We start from the raw sequence: 21,055 nt of genomic DNA, 5'->3' as shown, positions 1-21,055 counted from the left end.
TCTACTCTGCCTTTATTACCCGGATTTGGAGTTTTATGGTTATCATTATTTGCGATAGAATTATTATTCGCATATATCTGCTAGTCAGCTGTTTGGGACGGGGGGGGGGGGGTGACACGGCGGCGGTGTGAATGAATCTGTGAGTTCTTTCTCAGGTTATCTGTACAAGGTTAGGCAGTTTTTCCTCCTCTGTGTGGTATATGTGTGTGTGTGTGTGTGTGTGAGCTCAATCTGTAGTCACGCTGTCAGCTGGTTCGTCGGCCTCGGCGGGTAACGTCTCAGAGGTGTGCGTGGCGTGGCCGGAGAGTCCGGCGTTGGCGAGGCACCTCCGGGTGATCTCTGAGAGAAGCCTGGTCTGGGTTTCCATCAGGAAGTCGTCCTGTTGATCACACACAACAACACAACCAATAATTGATGATTAAACAAATGACAATAAAACACCTTAATAATTCACCCTCAGAGTTTACATGACTAGCCAATTTCTTAAAAGTGCAGCTGTTGTCAAGAACTATTGAACTATCTCTGTCAGCCTGGATCAATCTACACTACACTCTATGTTTCCACCTTTTCAGATGGTCCAAATCTGAGATCAGTTGATTCTATAGTCATTAATTCTATAGCCAAGAGACCAGTCATCCATCTTTCATGACCTAGCACGACATACACAGCTGATCAGAAAGGAGAGAGTGTCAAAGACAGACTTCAAAGTTCCACCCGCAGCCTCGTTCCTCCCGTCTTTGCTCCGCCGTGTTTACGGCAGTGTGTGACAGAGCGCCCTGAGCTCGTAGAGTCATTGTAACAGAACACGATGTAGAATTTCAAAGTCAACATATTCTGCCTCGCTGGCGTTTTTTCGTCAGAATGTTGCGAGGCGACCGTGCTCTTCCACTGCCACACACACTATACTGGATAAAATGACCAATTGTTGCGCCCCTTGGCTCAATTTCTGTTCCCAGCGTGTCTGTCTGCACGAGACAATATCAGGTTCATATTGTGTGGTCCTCTCAATAATTTGCTTTTAGCACAAATGTAAGTCAATTATTTGAGTATTGGATTCTTGACAAAATGCATGGACAGCTTCTTCAGTTTTATTACAACTGAGGTCTCATTTCCGTAATTTCTACCATTATTGGAGTCATTGGACACATTAAATCTGAAAAGTCAGACCATGGGACAAGTTGTAGAAAATCTAGTCATCCTGATTATGAAAACTAATGTAGTTGGAGGCAAAACTGAAAGTGAGCATCACCCAAAATGTTAGTATCATTCTCTCCTTGTACAGGAGATGAGTATGAATTTGCATAACTACGGTAAGTACAGTGGGTCAAACATACAGTGGATCTTTAACCTGTGATGGATGTTTTAACATTTGCTTTAATTCTGTCTTCCAAGCAAGTTGGACTAACCTGGTGGTTAGTTTAAAGCTAGTGATGCTCTGATCCAATCTGCTGAGTCAGCGCTGATATTTCAATAAGCGATAAGACGCCACCGATCCACAGTAAATACAGACTCTTCAGACTTATGTTACGTTCACTTAGCCACTGCTCAGTTTTGAACACGTCATGTGATGCCATCTTACATCACATGATAATGACTTCCACACATTGTGATACGCGGACTTTAAAACTGGGGAAAAGAGTATCAGGCTGTGAGTTTAAGTATTGGAACTTGTGAAAATAAAACAGCCAATAAATAATGTATGCATTATATTATGTATTATAATGTATTTTATTTGTTCACAGTAATCTATGGGTTGAACATCTTTGTCAGCAGTCCCCTAGAAGCTGCATTATTCATGAAGTGTCGGACAGAATAAACCACATACTGACATTATGATATACAGGACTGTATTGTTAGAGCTTTAGAAAAAGTTCCCCAAAAGTGAGATTAGAGTGAAAAGTTATGAGCTCATTCAGGTCATCCTCTGAGTTCATGGATGTGCTACATTCATTACAACCAGATCACTAGTTTATGAGACATCATTGTTTGCTAAATGAACATTTAGTCCTGATAGTTGTTCAGGAGAAAGCTAATGGACTTTTCTAAAATGGGAAGTGTTAGGGTCACTACAACCATTACAGATCATCCTATGAGGAGTATGAATATCGACTAATGTCAGACTGCTGACAGGGCAGACTGGTGATCTTCTTCTACATCAGATCTCATCAATCTGAGAAGCTCATTTCACTCCTGGACTTCCTTTGAGATTAAGTGTTGTAATTTACCTGCATGGTTCCCACTTTTCCTCAACCTCTTTTATCTGCTTCTCTTTAGTTAGAGGTTGACTACATTTCCCAGGATTCCTTTTGAGAGGCTTTACAGAATGTGCTTTAGTTTGCTGCTATGACTGTGTGGGTTGTATATGGCATTTATTGTCAGTTATCAATGGATGTAAGAAAAAAAGCTGAATTGTGGCACTAAATTTGAATAGTAAGAAAGAAGAAGAGAGGGATGGATAAATGTCTGGGAAAAGAAACAAACAAAAGGTAGGAGAATAAAAAGGACAGAGCACACGACAGGCAGTGTGCTGACTCCTGGCTAGCTGCTGGCCGGCAGAACCACTGATGTGCTTTCCTGCCTCATAAATTATCGCCGTGAAAACGGGTGTGATGCTGTCAGGAAAGCCCAGCATCCCAAAAAAACCAACAGCAGCAGCAGCAGGTCTGGACAGCAGCTCGAGCTGTTTTCTCCTTTGTCAACACTTTCTGATTTGTTCTCTTAAACACATGGAAATAGACGATGATGCAAAACCAGCAAAAACGATCCATTTATAGACGTCAAAATGTTGGCTTAGTGCAGATGGAAGGCCAAAATAAGGCAAAGTGAAAGAAGCCCTAGTGGACCTGAGGTGTGCAGACTCCACTGCTGACAGAGATAGGCTGAAACATCATGTCAATCAAGCAAATACTGATATACTTTCCTTTAAAGCTTCACTAAACAATGTTTTTTGAACTTTCAAAGGATGGAGTAGGACACAAGCAAAGGACACCTCAGTTATGCCTCTTTTTTACTTTTTGATAATTTGCATAAATATACATGTTTCTTATTTATCACTCACTAACTTTGCATTCATGCTAAATCACATCTTTATAATAGAATCAGGTGATTGATCTTTTCATTCACACCACGTATAAGTTAACTTGGAAGCAGCTGTAAGTCTGTGCCAGAGTTTGATTGCCAGCTTTCACAAAGCCTAAACCAGTGGTCTCCAACCCTGCTCCTGGAGAGCTACTGCCCTGCATGTTTTAGGTATCTCCTCACTCTAACTCGTTATCAAGCAGCTGAGGCTCGTCAAAGGGCTTGATAACGAGTTGATTACTAGAATCAGGTGTGTTAGAGTGAGGAGATACCTAAAACATGCAGGGCAGTAGCTCTCCAGGAGCAGGGTTGGAGACCACTGGCCTAAACAAACTGCACTAAGGTCATAGCCAGGTGTGCTTTGCATGCTGGGATGCCAAAGAAAAATCAGCAAGCTCATTGTGCATGCCCATAAAAGGCAGTCAGTTCCATAGCCTTTGTTGTTAAGATTGTTGCTAAGGTTTTTCTGTGTGTTTGTGTTTTCCACCCGCATATTTCAGTTCAGATTCAGCTTAAACACATGATGTATTTGAAAAGTTGACATTTCAAGTAGAGAACAAGAAAAAGTAATAAAATCCTATGACCATAGTTTGTTTCATGGTTTGTTTGATGTAACCTCCTGAGTGGCCAGAATTCTGCCGAGGACCAATCAAAACATAGTGGTGGCCTTAAAGAGACAGGAGCTAAAACAGTCTGTTTCAGATAGAGGCTGAACTGAGGGGTTGTGTAAAGGTCCAGTATAGGATAAATAGGCAGTTTTTAACTGTAAATGATATAAAGATATTCCAATAGAAACCAGCAAACATGCATAATATGTCCCCTTTAAGCCTTAATGTGTATTCTTAATGGAACAATGATGACACACCTAACCTAACTACCTCAATAGTCACGTTTCTTAGAGAGACATCTAGTGGCTGTTAGAGGAACTGCAGATGACAATGTTTCAGCTCTGGCCTTATAAGTTATCTAGTGTTTACCTGTTTAACTTTAGTTAATAGTCGGCCTGCTAGTTTAAGTAAACAAACATTCCATCAACTGTGATCACAAATGCACAATAACAATATTAAGACATTATGGAAAAGTTGAAGACACTGAATATACACAGTTTTTTAGGAGCTTGTTGGAATTACGTATTCATTTGACATCTTTATTTCCAACCTTTTTCCCTTACTATTAAAATGAAGTCATGTCAGTGTGTGACTCTGTATTACAGATGTATTGTCTGTGAACAATGAGCAGTTTGAACCAGTGAGAAATTGTTCCTTCTTAAACTGTTTAATTTAGATATGTTTCATTGCCTGATGCCTGAAAAATGAACAACAAACATAATATTGTTAGTCATCTTATGATTCATCAGATCTGTGTCTCCTTTCCATCATTAATAACAAATCATACTTTACTGCAACACATTATTTTAAACCAGCTTGCTGCCTTTAAAATGAATCTTTTCCTTAATAAAACACAATCTCAACTATCCAAGCTACAGTGTGAGTCCTGCTCTCTCTTTTTCCTCCTCCCTCCCTCTTTTCTCTTCACCTCCCCCTTCTCCTCCCTCCTCCCTTCCATGGTGGCGGTCTGCAGCAGAGCAGTTAATAAAGAGATTGATTATCGGCCTGTCAGGAAGTGACAGTTGGACAGGGCTGCTCTGCGTGAATGACAGAGGGCACGCTCACCACGCAGCAGCCCGCCTGACAAACACACACACACACACACACACACACACCCAGATGCCTTTGCCAACACCGGGGGTAGGTGAGGTGGAGAATGTGGTGGTGGTGGTGGGGGGGTTGGATGGGTGAGAGGTGGGCATGTGGAGAACAGCAATGCAACCTTCTGCTGGTGGAAGAGGCTCGACTGTGTGTGTGTGTGTGTGTGTGTGTGTGTGTGTGTTTATGTGTGTTGTTAGGGGGTCAGAGTCCAGAGTCCACTTATGAGAGGCTGATGAGGGTGAAAACATTAAAATAAAACATTAAAATATGTGCACACACACACAGACACACACACACACACACACACACACACACACACACACACACACACCACCACCTTCACATAGAGGGGTTATATGCTATTTGTGTGTGTGTGTGTGTGTGTGTGTATGGATATTTGTGTGTGTGTGTGTGTGTGTGTGTGTGTGTGTGTGTGTGTGTGTGTGTGTGTGTGTGTGTGTGTGTGTGTGTGTGTACAATAATTTCCACGTAACAGGAAGACAATCTGATGACACACTGATCACAGGCTAAAAGGCCAACTACAATTATCAGTAATAATTGTGTCTTCATCTTTGAAAGGACACACTCAGATACACACACACACACACACACACAAGCAGCCTATATCCTGCTGTGTGTGTGAAGGTTGTGGGGTGTAAAATGTTTCAGTGTATATGTGCACATTTTCAGTGTGTGTGCACGTTTTCAGTGTGTGTGCACATATTTCAATGTTTTCACCCTAATCAGCCTCCCAGAGTCACTGCTGTGTGTAGAGAGAGAAATACACTCACACACACACACACACACACACACACACATACATACACACTGGAGGGGTCAAAGGAGGAACACACTTTCCACCTTTAATGCTGCTGTATATTTGTGAGCGCATGAATCTGTGACACACACACACACACACACACACACACACACACACACACACACACACACACACACACACAGAGTCAATACAAGACAAAGCCAGGATACAGCTGATTTATACACTCGCGTCCTACCGGCTCACGCACAGATACGCTGGTAAATGTCAGTGGGTGACCATCACAACTCAAACACACACACAAAGACACACACACAAGTAAACTAAGCTTGTTGGAATTCTGGATTTGTCTTTGTCCACATTAAACCTCCAGAGACAGCTCAGAGCCGTCAGGTGCATTTAGCTCAGGAAGTGCAGTTGGATTTGCTATTTGCTGGTCATGTGACATGCCTGGACTCAAATGGACTTTTTCCTAGACACACACACACACACACACACACACACACACACACACACACACACACACACACACACACACAATAGTTAGAAAAAAGAAGAATCTGTAAAATTATAAAAACAAGCAGCTATAATAAATATTTGTTGCAGGTCCAGTTATGCAAACCTACACCCTCTCAAACCCACAAGACTCTGAACCAGAACCGACCTGTTATCTCTAAATGAAATCCACCCCACCTGATAACACATGACCCCATCCAAAACCTACGTAAACACACAGGCGACATAACCACTCACTTTACACTGCTTTACTTTAACTTTAAACACAACACTACATTTTGACCTTTATCCTCCAGTTTTGGGGGGTTTGAGAGTTGTGTTATTGGAAAAGTATCTGTCCATTGATGCAGCACCTGTGAAGACGATGTGCTCAGTCAGCAGCTATAAAAAGCTAATACTATCTGGCACTTTTTACAAGAAAATGTTATTCTCATAGTTTTGTGCTTGATAAGATTTATCAAGTTAAACTACTGCTTTATTTTATTTTTTCTTACGCTTGTTCATTTCACTTTCTTCCTAAATTTTGATCATTTTTATCCATTATTTTTGTGTGGGTTAGGGTTAGGGTCAGGGTTAGGGTTAGGGTTAGGGTCAGGGTTAGGGTTAGGGTTAGGGTCAGGGTTAGGGTTAGGGTTAGGGTTAGGGTCAGGGTTAGGGTTAGGGTCAGGGTTAGGGTTAGGGTCAGGGTTAGCATTGGCCCTCACTGCACTGAAATGTAACTGTTAACTTAGTGGGAGCCACTCTTTGTGCACAAGAGAAGGATGAGTGCCCATAATATGCGCCCAGCTTTTGCCCCCCTCACATCATCATTAATACAAGTATAACCCCTCCCTCCTCCTCCCCAAACACAAACACAATTTAATGACACCTGGCTTTTCACGGCATCAGTGGCAGCTGATAACAGGAGCTCCTACCAGCACTCCTGCCTCTATAATGTAGTGCGGCGCAGTGCAGTGGTGAGTGGCCATTTCCCAGCAGAACACAGTGTTAAATGTCAGTATTTCCCCCAGACTGTCTCCACGGTCACATGGGATTACTTTGGCAGTGCTACGGCACAAAACAACCATACAGTCGACATATAGCGAGCAGCTGCCGTAGCAGCGAGGAGCATATGCCGTGTAATGAGGCCGACAAGGTAAACACAAAGGAACAAGCTGCCCTCCCTCCCCAGTGGAAGGATTCAGAGGTGAAGCTGCTTTGTAAAATGACCATCTCCGTGTCAGATTTCATGCTGGTGTTATCATTAATGTAACACTTCAGGGTAAGTCTGGTGATATTCTATAGTTTGACTCAATCACACACACAGTCCTGCTGACAGATATAGTCACTAGAACTGAAAATGTGGATTCATCCGCTGCTGAAAATAGTGCCCAAGTGAAGTCAGAAAGTACAGAGAGACTTATGATTTTTTATGACCTCTTATCACAGCTAACGGCCCTAGAGGTCTGAATTTTAACAAGAAAAAAACATATAAAATAATGTCATAACTTCTTTTTCATATTTTATTTTTCACACCCCTCCAATCAGAGGGTTCTTAAGGCCCACGTTGGCAATGACTGGACAAACACTGATGTTGGTTTACATTCGTACAAATATACATCCATGTGTCAGCTCATTGGTTGAGCTGAGTTGGGTTTGGCTGATGCTTTGAACTTGATTTTGTCAAATTTGGCTGTTTCTGGGGTCTAAAGGCTGATTCCGTGTAAAATGTAGATGTGAGCCAGCAGAATTGTACACTGTAACTGTTGAGGAACCAATCACATCATGAGTTTAATTTAGTACCTGTTCTAGGGCTTTTAATCACATTTATGGTATGATCTCTATGTGCAGATCAAGATTTCCCATTTGTTCTAAACTTGTAGTTTTACATTTCACACTATTGTGTTCTGTCGGGCCTCAACGTTAAAGCCAGTATAGACAAGAAGTCCTTAAAGTGTTCAGGGATCAAGGTAAACTCCATCTGCTGCTGATGATAATTATGAATGAGACACTTGAGACTAAGAGTTTAATCACTTTTATTTTCTCAAGTTCAAGAATGAACTTTGAACCCCAGCATGTAATAACTGACTCCAGGTCCTCTTAGTAGCTTTTTGTGCTCTTTTAAACACATTCCCACTTTGAAAAAAGCTAATAAGTGGACATTGAGTTAAGATCATCTTCCCCAACTGTTCCCAAAATTTAAAAAAAGAAACTCTCACACTCATTTACACACATTTAATAACCGGGCCATGATAGAAGTCATTGGTGAGGGGCTGAATGATTTGGGGGGGGGGGGATATTCCACACAATACAGACTTTTTCATTCTTACGTTGTTTACAGAATCCATTTCACTTTTTTTTTCTCCATTTGCTATTGTCTATTCACTTGCTCTTAATAATACTTTACCATCTGATCCCTGCTTATATTATATTTTCTATGTGTAAACTCACCACGGCCCTCAGGGGAAAGTCATGTCCTAATGTCTTTTATAGAGGTGCTAGACTTTCAGCAAAGCAAAACTAATTTACCGATTCCACAAACACACACTCCTCCCCCCCCAATCCACACTACATATTGTCTCTGCACTTGATCGGCAAGTGGAACAATCAATACCTCTAGATTGAGTAAGCAGACTGCTGAGCCTGGAATCAAGACTTTTTTTTCTCTCTCTCTCTCTCTTTCTTTTTTTTTTTTTTTTCTTTACCGAGAGACAGGAGGAGAACATTTCACACCCGGAGAGGAGGAATAAGAGAGGAGGAGGGGGAGGAGGAGGAGACGCAGATGGACAAGTGCTTTTACGGCTGAGTCTTCCTCTGGCTCGGTGCCACGGCCACAGACTCTCTTTGTTTGCCAGGCTACTAAACTAATAGAGATAAAGGCAGGTTCCTGCTGGCCCTGAATTATAAAGTCATTAAGGAATATAAACACACATGGGAGCGCACACACAAACACACACACACACACACACACATGCACTCGCTCACACACATACACACTAACACATATTTGCATGTACGTGTGTGCATAGGTGTATAAATGCAGAGGTACTCCTGCGTGCATGCATAAAAACACACAATCTCAATGGCTGCTTCTGCAACATCAGCATAGACCTCAAAAGCACACACACACACACACACACACACACACACACACACACACACACACGTTTTGACACCTCCTGTCATTCCAAACAAACTCCAGCTTCCAGATTCAGTGCCAGGGGGAACTCCTCTTTCCTTTTAGTCACAACCCAATTACATCTTTCTTCACGTTCTCCTCCGTTTTCTGCCATGTCAAAAATTCTAATGTGTGTGTTTGCTGTGTATGTGTGTGTGTGTGTGTGTGTGTGTGTGTGTGTGTGTGTGTGTGTGTGTGTGTGTGTGTCTTCTATTATTATATTTTAAACCATTGCTGACAGAAATATTTGAAGGCCAATACTGAAACTGCAGAGAAATGTACAAATCTCACAAACCTCTACCTATTGCACATATATATTGTATTTGTGTCTTATTTATTAATTTCTATATCTTATCTTAAATAATATCATTTAACATGTGACTAGTTTGATTTCAGTATATGATAAGTTAATTAATTTCTCGTGTAGTTTGGACAGTAAGAATAGAACTATGTTGTTGTATTATAGATGCAAACCATCCTTTAAAGCAATGGTTCACCATCTGGGCACTGGGGGCCACACAGGGGGTCACATGATGATTACTGGGGTAGAAAATAAGAAAAAATCTCAATTTCATCTTTCTTGTAAAATACTGAATAGTTTTACCACTTCAAGCTTCTTCAACTGATGTGAAAAGTCAGTTTATGAGACGAGAAAATATGTATATGTATATATGTATATATTTATATATTAGTCAAAAAGCCTGGTTTAAGTCTGGTTTAAGTCTGATTTACTTCTGTTGTCCAGATGTTAAAAATACATGAAAGAAATAGAATAAAATAATCAGTTTTATTAAATGACTATCTCACCATATGATATACATGACAGTACAGTATAAATAATAATATAATAAATATAATAAAGATCAAAAACTACATGACAACATGAATCCTCATGTGTTAGAATATCAATGATGAGGCAACACAGTGACAGAGCAGCTAGTATGGAACCCTTTAAAATCACTTTAAATATACATTAGAGACTTTTTAAGCATTTCAAATGACAGATTTTGCCTTTAAAGTGATATGAAGAATCCAAACTTCAAATCTGGTGTTTTTAAAGTGTTGATCAGTTATTTTCTGCAGTTGTAGTCCATACTGAAGCTTCATTTCTACAATAAGAACACATCTGGAGGGAGGGGGGGGGGGGGGGTTGGAAAGTCTTGTACCCCCCCTTCTCCTCCTCTCCTCCTCCTCTCTGCCTGTTTCCACGGCGGCCTGCGTCTCAGCATTAGTTAAGATGGCTGCACGGTGGCTGCCGGGGAACGAGCGTTTTTTTAAAAAGCTCTCAGAGGTGCAGGTGCTTTAAACTGGCTCATGTGTTAGCAGCACATTCCTGAAGAAAGAAAAACAAATGGAGCCACTATCTAATTATTATTATTCTTATTAGCAGGGAGGTAAAAAGAGAAAGAGGTGCAATCTGTTACCCTGACTCAACACTGACCTGTACACTGAAGGGGGTCAAAGGTCAGGGCTAAAGCACCTCTCATACAGCAGGAAGAGGAAGAGGAGAGGAATATAGAGATAGAGAGATGAGGAGGGGTAGGGGGGGGTGATGTTTTTGTCAAATGCGAACATGTGCAAGTTCAGAGGCGGATCAGTTTTAACATTTACACACTCTCACACACACACACACACACACACACACATATGCAGAAAAGCAGAACAATACCTGTGCCTAAATCAGGGCTCAGAGAGCATTAAAACGTGTTTATTAAAAACTGAAGAAAAAGAAAGAAGAAAACAGCATATGGGAGCCCCAGCAGAGGCATTCTTATTTCTATCTGTGAAAATTCATTACGGGATTCTCACAATGAGTGTGTGCGCGCGCGTGCCCGTGTGAGAGAATTCGCCGTTTGTTCTCGTCTCGGGCTAAACAAAAGGCACATGTGCTGTTTTTTTTTTTTTTTTGGTGTTTTTTTTTCAGAGCGGGGATGCGGAGCGGCCTGATTTCAAAGGCGCAAAGTTGAAAGACGACAGACAGCTATTTACAATATTTATACATTTAGGATGCTGATACTATGCATATTACGTGTCTGTCCTCCAGTCTGTGCATGTGTGTGTGTGTGAGTGTGTGTGTGTGTGTGTGTGTGTGTGTGTGTGTGTGTGTGTGTGTGTGTGTGTGTGTGTGTGTGTGTGTGTGTGTGTGTGTGTGTGTGTGTGTGTGTGTGAGTGTGTGTGAGACAACAACAGTGGGGAAGGGAATCGCTGATGAAAAAAGGTTACTTTGGAAATTCTCTGATAATTGGCGCCTTAAAAGGAGCTCATTTTTAACTATGTCACCACGACTGCTCGATGACAATTAATCTGTTTGCGGCTGCTTCCTTGGCATCTGTGCCAATTACTTTATATGCTAATATATGTAAATGATATCTCAGATGCCAGTTTCAAGTATTATGTGAGTGGCTTATTGTGCTTTTTAAAAGTCACATTGTTGAGGCTGATCAACAATGCGAGTGTTTTTAAAAAATTCGGAGGTGTGAGTGTGTGTAAGTTATGGATTCCAGTCGCGGCTCGGAACGCTGTCACACGCGCACACACACACACACACACACACACACACACTCACACACACACTCATATATGACACATTTAGAATGAATTAGATGATTTGTCTGTCTGTTTTCCCAGAAATCATCTTTTTAATTTACAGAATATTATATATATATATACTTGTTAAATATTGTTGTTTTTTTTACAGTTTATTTTTTAGTTTTCTGTCCTTTAATTCAGAGATATACACTGATGATGCAATGTATTTTTATTTATTTGCACATATCTTCATTTTAAAATCAAATTCTACCAAAAAAAATCAGTTGAACTCATTTCAATTTTTGGGAGGTTAAGTTTTGCATTTTGTTCCTACAGTGACATTAAAAAGCTGGACTGTATGTATGTATGTATATAGTGTGGTGTCCAGTCTCTCTGAGGTAAGCGTCTATAAATGCTGTATACACACTTTATAAACACTGTATTACATTACATACATCAATACATCCAAACAGCATGGTATAAAGCATTTATCAACCTTATTATGCAAATTCATTTACAGCAATTCATTTAAAACTTTTTAAAATATATATCATGTATTATATTATTTTGGGGCTTTTTTACCTTTTTGGACAGTTAGTGGCAGAGAGGCCGACAGGAAACAAGGGGAGAGAGAGACAGGGGTATGACATGCAATAAAGGCCCATTGCTGGACTCAAACCATGGCTGTTTACAGTGTATGTAGCATGCACTGTAAACACTCCAAAACATTTGAATTATAAGTATGATTATAAGTCTATTATGTTATGAAGCAGAAATTGATGAATGGATCATTAATAAAGATATAATGTGTTATGAATGATTTATGAACTGTTTATTTAGTGGTGAATGTGCTTGATAATTATATAGTGTAAAACAGAGTGGATGCACCTACATTTAATCAAATCTAGGATAAGAAGGTCTATGTTGTCTGCAGGATTTTTCAGTCCTGACCTTTGACCTTTGACCCTCCTCTGCACATACTGTACCAAGTTTTACTACACACACCAAAATAACACTCTTCTCAAACCTTACTGTCAGGAATAGTAGTTTAGTAGTTTAGTTTTCTACTAAACCTTTGTTTTTTTCAACATCACGACTTAAAGGAAGAAGAGAAGTAGTCCGACAATATTCCAACTTTCATTCATATGTATGTGAAGGAAAATCTGACTATATGAATATATAACAGCTCTACTTTCATTTTAGACATGATGTGACACAGCTGTAGCCTTCACAGCAGATATAAAGTAGACACTAGATGACCTATTGAAGCCATGAGGTGACACAGTGGTGGAACTTTATGTGCTATTTATATATGTATAATATATAAAATATTAGTATAATATAATATATCTGTATATATGTGATAGTTATTATGGTTCATCTCATTTTTAACTTTCCTTTAAGCATATGTTGATAATGATGTGAATGTGAACTGTGTGTGTGAATGTTTTGATGAGTGTGTGTGTATGATAAATCTTTCTTTTTATGTTTATATTTTGAGTTGCATTTTTCGTTGTGTATTTTTTACAGTATCGGAGTCATAGTATTGGATCATTAAATTTTTCGACTATTTTCCCATAATGCATCTGTCCTGCACCTCTGCTCATCTGCAGTTGGATGTGCTCACCATCCACCTTCTTTTTTTTTTCTCTTTGCAGTTATAATTTAAATCAATAAAAAAATCTGATTAAAGTAGAAAACGAACAACGCTACGAATCTGACACCCAGCTGACAGTTTTGGATAGTTGGCTCAGCACCAGTAAAGTATTGATGTTTATCATCCTGCTCTGTGTGGAAGCTGCACTTACATTTCCCTTACAAGCAGAGAATCCCAGTTTGACCCTGTTAGGTGTGTAAATCTCCCAGTTGGGTGTTTGTTAAATACTTTGAATTAAATCCTCCACCCATTCTGACAGACTGTACATAACAGCGTTAAGTCAATCAGCTGCTCTGCTACGTCAATGAACGGCGCGTGGAGTAGGAGAAACAAAGGGATGGCTCTGTTATTTAGAGGAAGTAGAATAACGCTGAGTAAATGTTAATGAATGCACTTTGAACATATTTAGAGAGTCTGTTTTTCTTTCTATAAATGGCTGTAATTATTGTTCCTTCTCTTCCTCGTCCTCTCCTCTCCTCTCCTCTCTCTCTCTCTCTGCAGCCTTCCATCACTCCGACTGAAGATGTCACTGTTGTATACCGAATATCTGCAACCCCATCATCATCTGCCTGCGTGTGTGTGTGTGTGTGTGTGTGTGAGATGAGAGAATATGTTTTTCATGTTCATCAGTGAGAAACAAAGCTATGTTGTTGTATTTAAGGCGTTTGACTGTGAAGTTTTGACAATGCAGGGGGTACGACAGACAAAAAGAGAAATCACATCCATTAGAATTAATCCAGCTGGGTGATCTTTAAATAAGAGATAAACACATTACTGCACTCTCAATACCACTAAATAGATTTCTTCTTTTTTTTTTTCTTCCTTTTTTAAAAAATTTGATTGTTGTGCAAATAAAGATAAACGGCTTTCAATTTTCTTGATATGAAAACCGACACTTTCGTTATTACCTTCTCGTCGTTTTTTAAGTCACTTTATAACTTTGTTAAAAATGCTAAAAAATGAGTATTCATAAGTATTCATTACAACAATTATGAACATGATGGCTGCTGTTTTAAAAGGGGGGGGGGGGCGGAGGTGCTTTAACGTTAATGTTATCTGGGTTCACTGGTGTCTCTCTTCTTTTTTTATTTTTTATTTTTAAAAGTAATTACAACATCAACATATTTGGGGAGTTATGATTTGATAATTACACACAGAGATGACGACAAAAATACAGTCAAAATACAAGGGATGAAAACAAGAGGCTGAATATGAGACGTCGTTTAATAATAATAATAATAATAAAAAAAAGAAAAAGGCTGTGTGAATAAAACATCAAATATTCTCTGACCCTGTATGCATCACAGCAAATCTACTACTGACAGTGTATTTGAGTAGATCTTATTGGAGGTATCAGTCTTCTTATTACCATATCAGGCTTATTTTTTTTTTATGTGTGTGTGTATGATGTGTGTGTGTATTTTGTCTTTTGGTAAATTGTTCCGTTTTCTACGTTGATGGCTTTATACATAACTTTATCTGTGGATGTTGAGGGAATAGCTTAAAGCAGTCTAGCATTTAAAATGTATCCACAGCGGCTTGATTTGTCGCCTTGTTTGTGAGCGGCGCGCTAACACAGAAAGTGAAAAATTAGGAGCTTCTTATTGAGTAATACAGATATTTATTTTGAATGTGGATCGGTGTATGAATTTGACAGATATTCACTGATCACAGTGGTGCTCCCTGCGGTGACACCAGCTGCTGGATGTTACTCCAACTAATGGCTGGAGGTTGTGGATCAGTGTGCAGACTATAGAGTTCAGGACCAAATGAATCAAGACTCAACCTAAAATATATATAACAGCTATGACTGTAAATGTGACATCAGAGGAAATGCTGAATTATAGATGAATGAAACATACTCTGGTCAGTGAATCTAATTCCATTTAAAGTGATTTAATTCAGCTTATTTTTTAACTCCATGATCATTTCTAAAAAAAAAAGTGGCACAAACTACAAACGTATTCTTCAGTCTCTTTGATGTGACACAGTCAGATTTACAGGTGAGGCTGTGGCTGACTGCTGTGAGGAATATTTATGTTTGAAGAAAGAAGAAAATCAATTTCTATTGTATTTTGCTGTTGAGTTGTCTCTTAATGATAAAAGTCATAAAAGTTCCAGTTGTATTCGTGGCTGGATTCAAATATTTTGGGGGACTATGGGGCGAGAATCACTATAACCCTCTACCACCACCACCACTCAATTTCCATAACTGGCAAAATAATCTCACTTCAACCTCCATTCTAGTAACTGTTCCAGACCTTTCAATTGTATCACGTGATCTTCATCAGCAGATGTAGTTTGCATATAGTTGTTATAGAAGATAAAGATTCAGGATGTGTAAATAGCAATCTAAAATGAATAGGCCTGGATAAAAGTCATGATTTGAGATAGTCATAATTAAAAGGATGTTCATGTTCATAAAGAGTGAGAGTGCCTGTATTATCTATAAAGCACATTCATAAAGAGCATTGTTAGGAGGACATGAAGGGCCTCTTTAAGTGTCCAAAAAAATTGGACGAGAAGTCCTAAATATGATCAGAAAAAATAGAACATATTAGAACATCTACACATTTATGAAAGATAAGCAACTCACTTTGCTGATGAAGTTGAGTTATGATCAAAAGCTCCAGAATAGCAACTAAATGGCCCTTTAAAGTGAGGATACACCTCAGATTTACATAGAATAAAATAGAATAAACTCCATGTGAATGTAATATGTAACTGAAATAATGAAGATATAATAATCATTTTTGGATGATGTTATAATTTAGTGGTGCGTATTCACAAACACATTTGCACTTTATTAAATTACAACAATCCATATAAACAGTGAATCTTAGGCTTTTGGGTACCGTAACTGTCTGGGGTGGAGGTCTTCAAAAGCCCCCCAATTAATAAACTTTTTTTTTTTTTTTTTTTTTTTTAACCAGATCTGACCAGAAAACAGTCCAGATTGGGAAACTGGTCCAAACACTGAATGGAACTCTTATTTAGGACCATGAAGCAGGTGCAGACTTCTCTCAGTTAATCCAGCTTTGTACATCTCACCAAATTGTTGAATAAAATGTGTATAAATGATACCCAATCGTCTGTTAGAATCACAAAATCTATCTCATCTAATGTAATTGTGATCTCTGCATGCACAGGAATGTTCATACTGTGTAACAATGTCTGCTTCTGCAATCAAATCCAATCATTTATACTAACTACAAGTAATATGTGTTATTTTCAGACTCAGGTGCAACACAGTAAAGTTTCTCTAGCAGCTCTCAGCTACTGTCTGACCTCACACTGCCCCACCTACCAGCATACGCACCTCCCTCTGTCTGCCTCTCTATCTTCTCTCCATCCTTCCCTGTATTTATCAGGCTGTGTGACTTTCTAATCCCTCTCTTTAGCGGCGGTGTGTGAAAGCTAACACTCCTCCATATGATTACAGGAGGGCCCAGCGGCTGCTGATTATCTGGAGAGACCACCGCAGAGACCTCCGGCCATGCTCTCCCAAGCCAGCTCCGTCTTAATTCTGCTTAATTGATCTTCACACTTATAACTTTATTCCAACCCCTAAATCAACACAGGTGAAACTACTCTGTTGGGTTGTTCTGGTTACAAGAGATTACACTTCACTCTTTTTTTTCTTTTTTTATTGGATGTTTTTGATGTTCACCTTCTTCTTTTTTTTTGAATTTAGTTAGATTGGAAGAAAGAAACTTGGACTTGACAAATTTCTTTCTTTAAATTTTACTCTTAAAATCTGGAGCTGGAAATTTGCAAAGACAACAAAACCACGCAATAAGAAAACAACATAATTTAACACATTTTATCACATATTAAAAATGAAAAGAGTGCAAAAAAAAAATGTAAGCACACTTGTCATCTGCTTCCTCCCTTCTTTTCGATTTCTGTTTCAAATGTATTAGAGGATGTACGAGGCTCCCCCTATTGGTCACACCTACACCGTCACTTCCCAAACTGTTGGACTTCCATCTCTTTTTCAGGTTTTCTCAACATTCCTTAATGTCACCACGCCAATGGCTGTGTCCGAAATCACTCTATTTACTAGAAAGCGACTACATTTACCCTCAACCATTTTATTTGAGTGTCCAAATGCTGAGTGTGTAAATATCTCCAATATATAAAACCCTAAAATATTCTACAATAGTACGAAAAAAGTCGTGTGTATGGGATGTACGCTACATATGCAACTGAGAGCTCAGTTTAAAAGTCTTGAAGTTGGTGACATTTCCCAAATAGACTCCCCGAGGACAAACTTATGCCAATTGCGTAGCCGTTTCTCTGTATTGTCTACGGAAATGGCAAAATTACAGACAATTTAAAAAGGCGTAGAACAAGAGTGCCGACCTTCTACTGCTGCGTTAATTCTACCCAAAAAATCGGAATATGGAAGATGGTAAGTAAGGGTTGGCTTTCTGCTTTTTGTTAGGACAGAGAGGAGGATCTTCCGTTAGCTTATCTGTTGTATCAGCTAACGGAAGTCGTTGATCGGCATGCATCAATTATCTGAGTCAAGTCATTAGTGAATACATACAAATAACTTGTTGTTTATGTGTGTATGTTACAGTATATAATAAGAGTTTGTATGTATACAGTGTATTTAAAGTTAAATAGGACAGGCAGAGGAGAAAGGAAGGCAGCCCGTGTGAAAGAATCATTCCAGCAGCTTCCGTCTGAAGCTGCCGTCAGCGGCCATATGTACGGATATGCTGAAGGTGACAACCATCACCCCTCTCCGAGGTTACCGTGTCGGCGAGGTGTGTGTAGAGAATGTGGGTCACCTACGCCTTAGTCGTGCCAGGTCATCTGTCAGAAAGCATCTTAATCACTGCTAATAACCAACACGCCACCTGTCTCGATGGGTTTCCTCATGAACTGGTAGAAAGAAAGTTAAAATAGCAGTGTGTATGATTTCATGTAAAGTAGAATTTGAGAAGGGTCTATTTAGTGGACCCCTTCTTTCTGTTTCTATACTTCTTGGGGCTGTAGTCTCACCACAGAGCATCTAATAAACCAGCGATGACATCAAATGGACAGCAGCCTTTCACTGGCTTTATGAAAAGTGAAATCCTATTTATTAATCATATATATTTTCATAGCACAGACAAAAGTAATACTTGCAGCAAATAAAGAAATAATGACAGACACTCTACACTCATTGTTTCCTTAAGGGCACATGCATTGCTTATGCAGCGCTCGTCCGGCTTTCATATTCTGTCGATTTCCTTCATTTCCATTCCCATGTTGGCCATTAGAGTTTTTTTTACTGAATGCTTGAAGTTGTTTTCTTTTGTATTCCTTTTTTTTTTTTTCAGTGGATTGATATTTGGGCTGTTTTGATAGGTGGCACAGACTGCAGAGACAGGTGAAGATGAGGCAAGGAATGTGAATGACTTGCATCACAGCTCACTGCTTGGATGTTGGGAGAACAGGAGCAAGTCCAGCATATTTACTGTAGTGTATTCTTACCCAAGAATGAATCCACTTTGTTAGCCATAAATATCCTATAATGTGATAGATGGTTATTGGCTCATTTTAATGTAAAGAAAGAGTCATAGAACTGTAATATACTGTATATGAACATACAACAGACTTAAGACAAGCTTTATTTATGTCATCCAATAGCACTGTTCATTTTATAGTTCATACTTTAAGTCACCAAAAAAATAAAGATGCTTTTGTTTCTGTCAATGATATTTGAGTCTCATTTACTATGTGCATTTTTAGTTATCATGTGTTTAGCTTTGTGGTGCTACAGCTGTCACCATCTTTGATGTGTACAACATACAGGTTGTTCATGTCTCACAGGTTAACAGAGGCGCTGTTCATACAGTACTAGACTGTGATACTGTAGATTTACATCAGTGTATATATACAGTTGTCATTTTCAAACTCTGGCTGACTGTTTTTCTTGAAATTAAAATAAATAAATGAGGTCCTGGATCTAAACCGGATTGAACACCTATGGGAGATTTTGGAGCCATGTGTTACAGAGCGCCATCCACCATCATCACCATCACTACCATCACCAGAGCAACAAATGAGGGAGTATCTTTTGGATGACCCATCCATTAGAGTTCCACACACACTTGGAGAATCTATGATAAGGAGTAACGAAGCTGTTCTGAACAACCAGAGCGTAACAACACCTCCCTAAATGTTTTTTCCAGTTTTTCCATCTGTGCCTAGTGGTCCTAATCGGAGTCTTAAATGTATTATCTGCTTCTTTTTTTATTTTATACCTTTAATTGATTCTACTTTTCATTGTGACTAACCCTACCCCACACACATATAAGCTGCTGCCTAACTCTATATCTTAGCCAGACTAATTCTCAAAAACTGTACAAGCATATGTAAGAAGATCAACTAGATTTTCATGAATGCATTAATTAGTCTACTGTTTGAAGATTGCATATTTTGCAAGATAGTGAATGAACCCTGATGGGGTGAACCAGGGGACAACTGCAGTGAAGCCTGAACTACAGACCTTGACTTTGGCTAGCCTCCTGTCAGTGCTTTACAGTAATAAGATGCCTAGCGACACAGTGCATCATGGGGAATGCCCGGACACTGGTGTCTGATGCCAGCATTGCCCGGAACCACAGAGGAGTGTTTGTGGAGGCTTTCTGTGACCTCTCCAACAGAGCGAAGGGGGGGGACTGGCATCTGCTTTAATAAGGCTGCCCACTCTTCATTCACTATGTCACTCCCCAAGCTGTGGAATGGGCACTGGCACCGAAAGAGAGGTGGCAGAGGTAACAGCTGGCTGCAGCCATGGCGGCATGGCCGTGGCATGACCACAGCTTTATTAGTGGCGTCCAGGACACCAGCTGATCCTCTCCCAGGGTTCCTGTCATACTGATGTCTTCATCACTAAGCTGAGCAGACAGGCCGGGCCTGCCAGCCAGTGGAGGTGACAACAAATCCAATTACCTCCCCACCATGGTGCCCGGACCAGACTTGTTGGGGGGGGCGATGGGACAGTGGAGGATGGTGCAAGGATAGAGGTTGAGGGACATGCGAGACAGGACCAGAGGATGGGAGGTGGAACACTGACACCAGACTGACATAGAGGCTTTCAGTTTGGCCTCCCAACAATACATCAGGGTTACTATATTTTTCATGCTGTAACACATCAAATTCAGGACAAATAAACATCTTTTTCGACTTGCTGCATCAAAACTGTTCAGATATGTGGTCTGAAGATGACCTAAGGCCTGCAGTTCATAGCAGGGTTTCCACTGTGGTCAGCAATTTATGGCATTTCTAAGCTGGTAACCATATCTTGGCAATTGATCTTGGACCTGTTCCTCTTGCGAGATGAATACATACTTGCAGTTCCAAAAGTATCTTCTTTTCAACTAGTATTAAAAATGCAACACTTTTGTTTGCGCACCAGTCCTTTCCAGACATGCCTGGTGAAGAACAGCCCAGCATTAGCTCTTGCTTAGTGGCATTTTATGCAAATCAGATGAACTTTGACTGGGATTTGTGGTCTTAGTAAATACCCTGCTGAATAAAATTTAAAACGTGGTCCCTGATGGTAATTTGTCTCAAGCTGAGTAAATAACCCCCTGATGTCTCTTTCCCTTCCCTTGGACATTCCATATTTA

The 21,055-nt window shown here is 39.8% G+C and overlaps 1 protein-coding gene across 1 annotated transcript in view; it reads right to left on the bottom strand.

Annotated features, from left to right (window-relative positions):
• Positions 1-226: 226 nt before the first annotated feature.
• Positions 227-21,055, bottom strand: part of si:dkey-288a3.2 (protein phosphatase 1 regulatory subunit 37) — a 65,435-nt gene continuing 44,606 nt past the window's right edge. The window contains exon 11 of the mRNA XM_062439812.1: positions 227-379. Coding sequence (XP_062295796.1) covers positions 227-379 — 153 coding nt within the window. The remainder of the gene's footprint in view (positions 380-21,055) is intronic.

This window comes from Scomber scombrus, chromosome 19 (genome assembly GCF_963691925.1).
Source record: "Scomber scombrus chromosome 19, fScoSco1.1, whole genome shotgun sequence".
Classification (NCBI taxonomy): domain Eukaryota; kingdom Metazoa; phylum Chordata; class Actinopteri; order Scombriformes; family Scombridae; genus Scomber; species Scomber scombrus.
Note: the sequence above shows the minus strand (reverse complement) of the source record. Positions and strands in the feature narration are given on the sequence as shown.